The 12,896-nt window shown below is 37.8% G+C and overlaps 1 protein-coding gene across 1 annotated transcript in view; it reads right to left on the bottom strand.

Annotated features, from left to right (window-relative positions):
* Positions 1-1,315: 1,315 nt before the first annotated feature.
* LOC126183547 (DNA damage-regulated autophagy modulator protein 2) overlaps positions 1,316-12,896 on the bottom strand; it is an 82,390-nt gene continuing 70,809 nt past the window's right edge. Inside the window, exon 7 of the mRNA XM_049925620.1 lies at positions 1,316-2,384. Coding sequence (XP_049781577.1) covers positions 2,256-2,384 — 129 coding nt within the window. The 3' untranslated portion in view covers positions 1,316-2,255. The remainder of the gene's footprint in view (positions 2,385-12,896) is intronic.

Below are 12,896 nucleotides of genomic sequence, written 5' to 3'. Positions count from 1 at the left end.
TTGTAATTAATGATTGTACTATTCTTATGTGTACAATACATTCTATTCAAAGTTTTTTGAAAGATGCTGTAGTTTCTCTATCACCTACTACGAAATCAAGTAAAATCTTACAGCATCTTCAGAGTTCCAATAAACGAAAAAATAAAGTCAAATAGATAAAAACATTCAAGTGGATAGGGGAGAAAAATGTGACAAAGCTTTTAGTAATAACATGGAATAGGATCACTGCTAACATCATCAAAATTACTTCATAGCACTGACAATTAAAGGTAATCCACCACAAACTCTCAACATACAAAGAACTACTTAAAAAAGCCATATGTTGTTACATTAAATATTGCCAAATCATCCCCTCTACGAAAATCTTCTATTACAATGAGCTCTTGGCTAATGTCTGATAGAAACACTTTTGCATCCAAATATTCCAAGGAATCTTGAGGTGATCTGAATGCTTGAACTTTTGATCACCCCATATGCAGTGCATTTCAAAAATACTTTTACAAGCTTTTGGGACAAGTTCCTCACACAGACACAGAAAAAAGATCTAGTAAACATGGGCTCTACAATGCATACCTTAAGAGCACTTGTTCAATAGAAAAGATTTGTTTCACAGTAATGAAAGTGAACTGAAAGTTCCTATGGAATGCATTTTAGAGACTACGTTTACTAGGCATTTTTGTTGTTTCGGTGTAAGGAACCTGTCCGTAAAGTTTGTAAAAGTATTATCGAAACACCCTGTCTAATGTAGCACATGCATCACTACGACATTCCTCTGCAACTTTCTAACAAGATAAATATGATGGATTCAGGTGCACTTCAACCAATGTTAGCACATACTCTGAAGGTAATAAATATTTCATATACACAAACTAATTTCCATACACCAGTTATTATCTGGCGCATAACCAATGACACAATATTTTCTTATAAATTAAGTTCAATTGTTTATTTGAACACAATATTACAATTTATCTTTTGTTTCATGTGTTACAATCTCGTCTTATGCATACAGAGCCATTTTAAGTAGTGTATTCAGATTTCAATGAATAGCTCTAATGGGATTTCTCTAAAATAACATAACATTTAATCATTTAGAATATAATACTGGGAAAAAATACAGGATTTTCTATGAGAAATTTCTAAGACAAACAAACGAAAATCAATGAAAAGATAATACTGGAAAAAGTTTCTTCAAATCAAAGTTACATCTCAGATTGTCATCAATTCTAAATTTTCATTTAATCTTTAGGCAGATTGCCTAAAAGAAATAATTACTCTGATACAACTCAGTAAGTTGTATGAAATAATGAAAAAACTGGACTTAAATTAGGATAGGGAGGCTGCACAAGTTAATAACAGTGTACCAGGCTCTTCCATATCAAAATTTTACATTACTTTCACCTAGATTAAAAAAAGAAAAGAAATCTCTTCAGTCTCAATCACCTCTTTAAGCAAATGTAAGCACCGTTATAAGGTTTTTAATGTCTTGGACTTGCAAAAGGGCATTTCTCCAATGTGTTATATATTTTTCTTAAGAGTCTTATATAAAAGTTTATAATGTCATGTAAAATTCACAAACAGTAGTACAAAACAAAGCCTACATAGGCCTACAATAAGCGTGTAATTGATTATAGAGACTATTCGTTGTAAAAATACCATACTTAATATTTGCAGGTGTTCTCTCTTTCCTGAATTTTGTTTTTATTGATTAAAACTGTTAAATCTGAAATTTTAAAAAATAATTTCAGGTGTAAGGCTTTATGAACTTACTCTACATCTAAATCACAGTGTAGTGTTCTAAATGTGTCTTCTATTAGTTCCTGAAGGCAGCGAATGGCTTGGAAGAATGCAGCCACCAATAGGGAGAGAGAAAGTGACAGCAACTTGCTAGGAACTAACTCTCCATCATCTTCAGTCTCGGAGGAAAGAACTGGATTGTTTTCGGGAATATCACTGCAACGAGATCTTGGAGATGATGAAGAGAATATCACAACTGAGTGCTGTGCACACTCATTGCTGTTTTCAGAGACCTGAAAGTTTTCTTGAGATTCACTGCTCACATGTTCACACACATCATCTTCAGAGAAATGTATATTTTGGTGATTAAATTCTAACACTTCATTCTCTCGTTGGACAGAATCACAATTTGTTTGGCTAGAAGCAATAATCACAACAGAATGCTGACTTCCAGATTCATCACACCAAACAGTACTGGCATGTGAACCCGAAGAATTGCATCTTGCATGTATCTCTAATCAAGTGATAATACTGTTTCCACCTTGTCGCACAATAACAACACCTTCAGGAACAGCAGCATGTGGAAGAACTGGTGAACACTCACTGTCTACTACGCTAAAGCCTCCACTTTCCACATTCAAATATACCTGGAAAAAAAAGAGAAAAAGTTTCTTATTATCCTCACAGAAAACTGAAGATGTTATATTTTTTATTACTCACCTTTTTAGTGAGTAAAAGAAAAATACAGATATAATAACAAGTTATTTCAGTTTACACTGTTCATTATGGCCTACAAACATTCTTTTTACTAACAATCAGGGATTCACATATTGTGTGTAGCATATCAGCATAGCCATTTACATAACCCTACTGGTTTTCAAGATTTTCCCAGGTCAAACATGAAACATGTAACAACGTCACCGTTCTACCCCAGAAGAAACTGGTGGTATTGGGGTGGGGGAAGAGGGGGCAGTGGTGGGGGAACATTTCATGAATTTCTTCTTTTCTGCTTCTGTCATCAGCAACTCCTGTCTAGCCTGTGCTTGTTTTTCTCATGAAAAGAAGGCATCCTTAAGATTAATTGGAGTGTTTCGTTGGCCAAGAATTGTGGAGGAAATCAGTTGTGATTTTGTTGGGGGAACCATTTTGGCATTTACCTGAAATGATTTAGGGAAACCATAAATCAGGATCATCAATAGAGGATTTGACCCCACTTATCACAAATGAACACTTGACATCACAAAAAACTGCCACCAGAGAAATTTTAAGTACCCACCATGTTTCACATGAGCCAATCACATTGTGGGGTATATAGATTTGCTAATAAACATACAGAAAACTTGTAAATATAGGTGTAGTAGAAGTAAATATGGATGTAGTAGAAGGATTGACACCTTTTTCACACTTAGCATCAGGACACACCATCTAAAAACATGCAAGAAAACTGAATTGCATCATTCACAGCATTACTTGCTTCATTCCATGATGTGGAGATGAGCTGTGAGAAGTATTTAAATGCTGGTAGCTGCAGCGTAATGCATTAGTAGTTCAGTGGCATAGTCGCCGGTCAAGTAGACAATGGCCTGGTGACAAGGTTTTGCTCTTATGCAACTTTTTGTGGTTATTTGGTTAATTTATTTAATTTTTAACAACCATGAAGTTAATCTAATAAATGGTCCATGGTTCTTATTAAGGTATTTATGACCTCCAAAATGGACAGCGTGTGGCTTGTTTACCACTTAACATCACCTCCAAAGGCCTTCAACTTCAATTACTGTTCACACTCTGTGAGGAAGGGACTCTATGAGGTGGGTGATGAATCTCTCATTTTATGGCACCTCCTCCCAGGCAGCTAGTGTGACATTCTAAAGGTCATCACAGGTTTTGGCATAGGGTCAGGCCAGTTTCTTGCATGGGTCATTTCATCTCTGCCCATATGTTTTCAATAGGGTTTAGGTCTGGTGAAGGAGGAGGCCAATTGAGAACAGAAATTTCAGTCTTTTCCGCAAACCACTCTGTCATCCTTGTGACATGTACAGAAGACTGGTCCTGCTGGCAACAGATTATTTGCTCAGGATGTAGTTGTCACATTAGTGGAACTATAATATCACTCATAATATGGATATGCAGGTCAGCAGCAAGTCAACCATCTGTCCTGTGAAGTATATTAAAAAACTAAAAACACACCTCGATTGCGAAAAAAGCACCTAGTGTTAAGTGTTAACCCAGGTTTCGGCGTAGATAACTACACCTTGTTCAGAACAACAATAAAACCCACAAGTGCCTAAGAAGACCTTTGTCAATGATTAAAAGAACACCATAGCTCTACATTTATAAATGAAAAAGAAAGGAAAACACAAAGAGTACATATGTAGAAAGTCAAAACCACTACTTAACTTAATAGTGTAAGCTCCGCCTCACACCGGCCTATGTTCGATAGGCCATGACCCGCCATAAACTGCAGCTACAAACTGTTGCTCACTTAGAAGCCTGAACCGCTATGTATGCAAATGCGCATATGAATCCGAGAAAGTTTATCCATGGGTCAGGGCTAGATAGCCCATATATTCCCAACCGTGGATCAACATATATCAAAAAATGAAATGGATAGAGCAAGAGACGAGCTAAATAGGAGATGAAACCTAAAAATAACCATACACGGTTGCTTATGCTAGTAAAGAAACCTATATATGAAGCTACCTATGACAACAGGAGGAACTCTTAAAAACTATACCTAAAGGCAGTAATTAGCTGGAGGGGGGGGAGGGGGGGTCAGAGGGGATGTAATCTAAAGACGTCGCGGTAATAAAGATATAGGGATAAAATGTGAGGTGTTCATCGGGCTAAAATCACCTTCATCGTAAAAGGAAAATGAGGATAAAAAGAAAGAAGATGAACAGCTTGACCAACCGTGCTCGCCAATCAGCGCGCGCATGTGATAATTCCCAGATCATCAGATTTACAAGTATGAAGAACAAAGTAAAGGTGCAAAATAGAAAATTTTTTGAAGGTTTCGCACCTTTACTTTGTTCTTCATACTTGTAAATCTGATGATCTGGGGATTATCACATGCGCGTGCTGATTGGCGAGTGCGGTTGTTCAAGCTGTTCATCTTCTTTCTTTTTAACCTCATTTTCCTTTTACGATGAAGGTGATCTTAGCCCGTTGAGCACCTCATGTTTTATCCCTATATCTCTATTACTGCGACGTCTTTAGATTACGTCCCCTCAGCCCCCCCTCCCCTCCCCCCATGCACCTATCTGCCTGTATAATCATATTGCACCATCAATTGTGAGGACAAACACTGATTCATCACAAAATATTACATTACATCAGTCTCAACTGACACTGTCCTCGGCAAATGTTAAATGGTAGAGTCTATGATCACCATGGAGCATCTCCTTGATGGCTGTACATTTGCTAAGTAGTCAAGCCTCTCAAAGCTAGGGCTGAACCATATCCACTTATTGAGGGTTGAATACCACTTACACGGTTTTTTGTTCTACTGATTTTTATTTGTGTGAACTAGTTTTCGGTTTATGAAGCCATCTTCAAATAACTACTGGCTATTGTTTACAAGGAGCTTGTGTTGTAAATAACAGCCAGTAGTTATCTGACGATGGCCTAATAAGCCGAAAACTAGTTCATACAAATAAAAATCAGTAGAACAAAAAACCCTCAATATGGAATTGTTCTATCAAGAAGAAACAGAGGAATCCACAAATAAAAACATATCCACTTACTTGTAAAATGCAGTAATACGTTTAAACTGCTCTGTCTTTGGAAAAGGATTTTTCCATGACATATTGACAGGTTCATTATGCTGGACAGGTGTTGTTACACATCAAAATCCAGTTACCACATGCCTACTGGATTCCCAGTGCATCAATAATGTTTAATTCATTGTCACGCATTGTGTTCAGGAATGCCACACTGTGTGCCCTGGTCTCTGATATCATAAAATTCCCTTATTTCACTAGAGCAATGATGCAGTCAGAACTAGCCTGTTGATGATTAGGCATGGTGCATGATATGCAACTCATCTGAAGGTGATATGGTGTAGGTATTTGATCTTGCTCATTTTCTGTCACTGGCTATTATAGAACGTATAGTGCACTTGCAGACCAACTCGTTGCAACTGACTGTCTGTCTGTTACAGTGTAAGATCATGAAACTGTGTGACCGACTCTCACATATTATGTCAAACAGAAGTAGTGAATTTTAAGTTTTTGACTCCAGGGAGGTCATTATCCAGCAGAAGTGACTCTCACTGATTTATAGCCAAAAGTCTGTTGAGTGTTCTGTGGGAAATTAGCTGCATATCATCAAAATGTGTTTCACGTAATACACTGTAGGGCTTCTTGAACAACAAATTGTTGAACCAAAAGAATGCATCTCTTATGGTAAGAAAAAATTATACAATAATAATAATAACAATAATTAATAATAATAATGGGGATTTCTCTTACCCTATTGGGTGTGACCCCAGGTGGCAGATAGGGAAGACTCTGCAGATATGCAGGGTACGTGGTAAATAAACTACCGCCCATGGACCAACACAAAATTCCAAAGGTGGGTGTCACCAGACTGGGCAGCCTTTTGTCAGCATCTGTTCCCCACGTTAGGAGCAGCTGAGAAAAACCTCCAGGGCTAACAACCGTGGTTATAAACCACTGGTTCTAACAATAAGAGCCACCCCACACACAGTATTATCAGTCGTGAGTGTGTTGTGAAACAAATTCCACGTGGACAACCAACTGCACCAAAGTGAACAAGCAGAAAATTGGATTCTGGGTCAGTCTGCAGCATTCCACAGAGACGAGTTGGAGCATCCTGGAACTTCACGCAAGATGAAATACAGAAAATCAAGTTACATAGCTACTTTCAATGTAAATTTTCTTCTAAAAACTGGAAAATTAAGACATCTAACAGACATTCTCAAGAACCACAAAATTCTCATAGCAGCCTTACAAGAAACTAGATTCATGGACGAAAACCATTTTGATTCTGGACCCTTCAAAGTACACAAAGGAAAAGTAGGCAAAAAAATATGAAAAACACCCTGCATCTTGGAACTAGCTTCATAACAGACAAAAATATTTCAGACTCCATTACCAACTTTGAATCAACACAAGGAAATTTTATAAGACTTTTGAACAAAATGAGGTAATTGCAAAATATTGGCAGACTACTTCAGAAACCTCTCAAATGTGAAGAACCCATAGAAAAAATGGACTTTAAGATAGTCATTTCAATTTTCAAAAACTATAAAGCCTCGAGAGAAAACCAAATCACAGCTGAACTTTGGAAAGATATCAACAAAAATGCTACAGACTCTCTCCAAAACATCTTTGAAGAAATCTCGATAAATGAAAAATACCAGATGAATGGGAGATGGCTCTTATCCACTCACTCCATGAGGAAGCATTCAAAACAAACCCCAACAACTACAGAGGTATTTCACTCCCAGATGTAACATACAAGTCCTACTAAACTGGGCAGAACACCTATTAGACCATCAACTTAGAAAATACCAAACCCTAAACCTCAAAAACCTCATGGTCTATCAAAAACCAAGAGTAAAATCATTCATTATCACTTTCATGGACTTTCAGAAAACATCACCATACTAAAAGAATTAAACATAGACAACAAAATCACAAATCTAATCAGACAAACCATTATGAACAGATACTCCAAAGTCAAATTCATGGGACAATTCTCTGACCCTTTCGAGATAAAAACTGGAATACGGCAAGGAGAGGAACTCTTCCCATTGCTACTTAATTGCGCCAAAGAAAAAGTAGTCGGAGTGTGGAACATGAAGATTCATAATAGAATTTGACTACAAATAAAAAACAAAGGCATCAAATTAAATTGTATAGTATTTGCAGATGATATGGCCCTATTAGCCGAGACCTGGAAAGAGGCCAAAGAACAGACCATTGAACTACAAAAACAAGCTGAATATAAATAAATAAATCTCAAAATCTTCTTTGGAAAGTCTAAGATAATTACAAACATAAAAAACCAACCAAAATGTTTTAAAGTGGAAAAAAAAAAAAAGATAGTCAAAGAATACAAATATGTTGGAGAATGGATAAGTTGGAATGCCCTCAAGAAAAAGGCAATGGAATCTAGAGGAAGTAAAGTTGAACTGGCTTTCCAACTCACCAAAAACACACATAACAAAACGTTTCTCTCGTGGAATGCAAAAGTAAGACATTACCATGCAGTTATCAAACCAGAAGCCCCGTAGGCAACCAAAACATTGTTCATCACCAACCATGGCCTGGTTGAAAGGCTGGAGATCAAAGAAAGGAAGATATTAAGAAAAATCCTTGGTCCCAGAGTCCACAACAACAATCTAATTCACATAAGAAATGAAACCCTTTACAAAGCTACTGAAAAACTCTCAGACATAATAAGGAAAAGAAGAACTAATTTTTACAGACAGCCTCAGAATGAACCCAAACAGATTACAAAAAAAGGTTGTTGACCACTTCTGCAATTAAAAAAACCAACCAAATCAGTGTAAGGAAATGAAATGATCATGTGGCATTGTTGACCAGGAGGCCCCATTAAGAGAAATTCAGCCGCCGGGTTGCTAGTCTTATTTCAGGCGACACCACATTGGCTGACTTGCATGTCGGTGATGAGGAGGACAACTCAACACCCAGTCCACAAGCAGAGAAAATCTCCAACCCAGCCGGGAATCAAACCTGGTCCCACTGCATGGTAGGCAAACATGTAACCACTCAGCTAAGCAGCCAGACTGGTTTAAGGAAATGGAGGACGACTTAAGAGAACTCCAGATCATAGAGAGAGACAGAGAGAGAGAGAGAGAGAGAGAGAGAGAGAGAGGTTTCAAGCCAAAATGAAAACCAAACACACAATTCAAATCTATGAAGAAGAAAGGGAAACAAGATCAGAAAGAATGAAACAATACTGGGCTAATAGAAAGGCACAGAACATTAAAAATTAACTGATTTAACATACCTCAAAGTAATGTACAATGGAATAATAATAATTACACTGATTTGAACAAGAGACACTTTAAACATAAGTATTCATGTTTCTTATTCATCTGCCGTGTCCATTTATGAACTTACATCTTTCCAGTTAACATGCACTATATCTATAGATAACAGCAGCATATTATATTTGTACAAAAGATTTTGTGCCTTCTTCGAACAGAAATGAAATACTGAGAACTGGAATACTGACATGATCAGTTTCCTGTAATTTTTGAACTAATATTTCCTTGTCTGCATGTTCCCAAGGTAAACAGTAAAATTTGGCACATTGAATTTTATGCATATCAGTGCTGCACCTGACTAACTCTAGCTGTGATTTCCACAAGCTAGATTTTGTGCCGTCAAATTTACAGGCAGTGTCTTAATCACTCTGCCATTGTGTTTGGTTGTACTTCTCAATTCAATTTCTCTTTTTGTTAGTTGTAACATGTGACTGATAGTTCAGTCACTGAAGGTAAGTGCTCTATTATGAGAATACTCAAATATGTTGGAAATATTGACTATCATCTTGAAATGAAAAAATACAGTATGATAATATAGTCTCAGCAGCACTGCTGCATTCAATCAAGAAGGAAAGTATAGTACCAATGGAAGGTTGTTCTCACACTGTGTGCTTGCTCCAGTATGTTACTAACCAACCTCTGACTCTTTTCGAAGGATGTAACAAGATAATAATATCAACCCTCCTTGTCTTCAGGCGTCTCTTATCTCTTCTTTTGTTATCATATAAAATGTACTTATCTACCTAAAATTAACTAGTCTTGAGGACCATGAAATCCTGACTGTCTGTTGTACCACCCTTTGCCTTACAGCATCACTGGATGCAATATGGGGGAGCACATGGTTAGTATAATGTCCACAGAGCTGTTGTCAGCTTTCTGAACCTTGCAGCCACTACTGTTCATTCAAGTACCTCTCCAACTAGCCTCACAGGATGGACTGCACCCTAATGCAGACCTTCCACCCAAGGAAAAAATAAATAAATAAACAAATAAATAAATAAAATACTGAGCAGTACCAGGTATCAAACCCAGTAGAGACATGCTGTCTGGTTACGAACAAAAGCAGATTGGAAAATGTATCCATTTGGAAGCAAAAAGGTCATTGTACTCTCATTGAGGAATTCATTTCTTTGGCATCAATGAATTATGTACATGCCATTTAAAACTACTGAACATTAATGAAACCTTTTCGAGTAGACTGAACGCATCTACTGTGTGGAACTTTTTTTTTTGACTTCTCAGATTCTTCAACCCACTGTAACATGGACTTCTGTAAGCAATGCCATGTGTGTGGAAACATAATTGCTAGTTACAATGTCTGTCTTTATATGGTGTCTGTACCTTCACATCACAATATCCTTCAGAAATGCATGCACATTTGAAGGAACAGTCACTGTTCTGACGATTACAGCTGTGGTAAGTATTATGAAATTGATTCACATTTTGTGAATCCAGATTGACATCAGCTGTTTGTGACAGATGAAAATTTATGTTGGACTGGGACTCAAACTCAGATTTCCTGCTTATCATGAGCAGTCACCTTAACAATTTCAGCTATTCTAGCACACCTCCAGGACTGACTCAAACTTCCTTACGTCCCGGAGTTCACAACTTTTATGTTCGCACATTTCATGATTCCTGCACATACAATTTATAAACAAAGATTATGTAACCATCAATGATGTACCCATGCCTCGATGGACTAAAATTACAATACAGTACAGCAGAGTCCTGCTAATCCGAACATGAAAAATGTTAGTCTATGTATGGAAAACTGTGCGGTAAACTGCTGTACATACACACTATTTTAATTTACACAGTACAGTATTAAAAAATTGGCAAGATAGCATTATGTTTAAACAATGCCTAACAATGAAAGAAAAGCTGTCAAACTTACTAAAATACAGTGGGCATTTTATCCCTACTTTTTTCGGCATAATCAAGACAGTCTGTTATATGACGAATAGTTGTGTCATCATCTCATAAACATCAAATCAGCAGGTGTAACAGTGGGCTTTTGCTCCAAATAACATAGCGCAAGTTCAAGGGCTTCTGCTGCATCATTGTGTGGCACCAGCTCTCCTTTGTTGCTTTCAGGCTCATTGTCACTTCCGTCACAGCAGTCCATTTCTTCCTGGTCTTGAGTCACAGCAGCAACTTAATCAGCGTCAGTAAGGGCTCCACACACGCCCCATCTGCTGCCGTCCTTCACTAGCTTCTTCACATCCAGGTATTGTCTGTATCATTTTTAGTAGATTTTCCTCTTCATTTTCAACTAGGTTGTCCTGAAATTCAAGAGATGTCCACAGTTTTCTCCATGATTTTCGCAGAGTATTTTCTGAAATATTCTGCCATGCCTCAGCGGCCCAATATAAACAACATCCCTCACAATGGTCTTTTTTATTTTGTCCACTAAAGGAATGCTACCATCTTGGATCAGCATTCTTAAAAACTGTTTTCTGTAAATCAGTTTTAATGTTTGCAGTATGCCAGGTCCATCGGCTGTAGAAGTGGTGTAACATTTGGCGGCAAAAACTTTGCCACAATTTCTCCATCACTAATTCCTCAGTGCTGAGGTGAGATGGCGTGTTATCAGTCAAAAGGATTGCATGGGAGACAAATGATTTTCCTTAGAAAACTGTCAGAGGGAACAAACTGGCCGTGAAACCATTCTTTGAACAGCTTACCATCCATCTATGATTTTTTTCTGTTTGCGATAATATACGGGCAGGGACTTCATGTTGCAGTTTTTAAAACCTCTGGGCCTAGCAGATTTGCTGATCAGCATTAAAGGTAGCTTGTGATTACCAGCAGCATTGCTGCACACTAATAAAGTCACACAATCTTTGCACATTTTAAAACCAGGAGCATGGTCTTTTGCTTTTGATGCCAGGCTTTTTGTTGGCAATGCTCTAAAATTAAGGCCAGTCTTGTCAGCATTATAAATTTGTTGGGGAGGATACTTTCTCTCTCTTATCATTATCTTCAAACTCACCCAAATATTCCTTCACTGCATCACCTTCAGAAGAAAGCTCCTCTCCAGTAATTGTTAGCTGATGGATTCCATAAAGTGTTTTGAATCTGCCCAACCAACCCATACTCGCACTAAAAGACTCATCACCATTCATTAACTTGTTCAGGTAAGGAGCCTTCTCCTGAACCAGTGCTCCACTCAAAGGAGCTCCCCTTTCTCTTTCCTGCATAAACCAAAGGAAAAGAGCTTCATCCACGTTATCGTACTGGGACTGTTTCGAAGTCTGCGAATTTTGAGTGTTTTTCCCGAAGATGTTGCACAGGACTGTTCATGCTTCACTCAGTTCTTCTTCCATCACAAATGGTTGCTTTACCAACACCCAGTTCTGTTGCCAGTTTAGATACATTCTCACCATTCTCTATCTGCTTCAAAGCATTCAGTTTTTCTCTGAGAGTTAACGTTGTATGTTTCCGTTTACTCATGACGAAAATATGTGCACCACTGCACCTGAACAAATACAACACAACTGTTACGCATGCCAGTGATCGATAACTAACATAACTAAGTGCTTTGTGAGCCAATTGGCAGTGCACTGACCTCAGACACTACAAAGGTCTCAACAACGCACAACAACAAGGGCAGAGAGTGAGAGTGAGCCATTGTTCCCACACTTGTTCCCAGTTGTTAACATGGTGTACCTACTTATCTGTTTGCTATACTTCATTCTAGAAACTCATCACTGTAATTCTGGCTAATCTGAACAAATCGGTAATCCGAACAAGGTCTGGTCCCAGTTAGTTCGGATTAACGGGACTGTACTGTATTTGTCTTTCCCTCTGCAGGAATCATGAAATGTATGAGTATACGGGTTGTGGACTTCTTGACATGTGGAAGTTTGGGTCAAGCCTGGAGGCATGCTTGGATAGCCAAAGTTGTTAATGTGACTGGTCAGCATAAGTGGGAAACATGGGTTTTGAGTCCTGGTCCAATACAAATTTTCATCTGTCACAAACAATTGACCTCAATCCAGATCTGCACAATATGAATCAATTACGTAATGCCAGTGCAAGCTGAAAAATTTGTCTATTTCCTTTCCACATTATTCATCACAGATTAGAGATTACATTAGATGTACTTTTCATTCCA

This window comes from Schistocerca cancellata, chromosome 4 (assembly GCF_023864275.1).
Source record: "Schistocerca cancellata isolate TAMUIC-IGC-003103 chromosome 4, iqSchCanc2.1, whole genome shotgun sequence".
Taxonomy (NCBI): domain Eukaryota; kingdom Metazoa; phylum Arthropoda; class Insecta; order Orthoptera; family Acrididae; genus Schistocerca; species Schistocerca cancellata.
The sequence above is the reverse complement of the archived record's forward strand: the minus strand, read 5'-3'. Positions and strand labels throughout refer to the sequence as shown.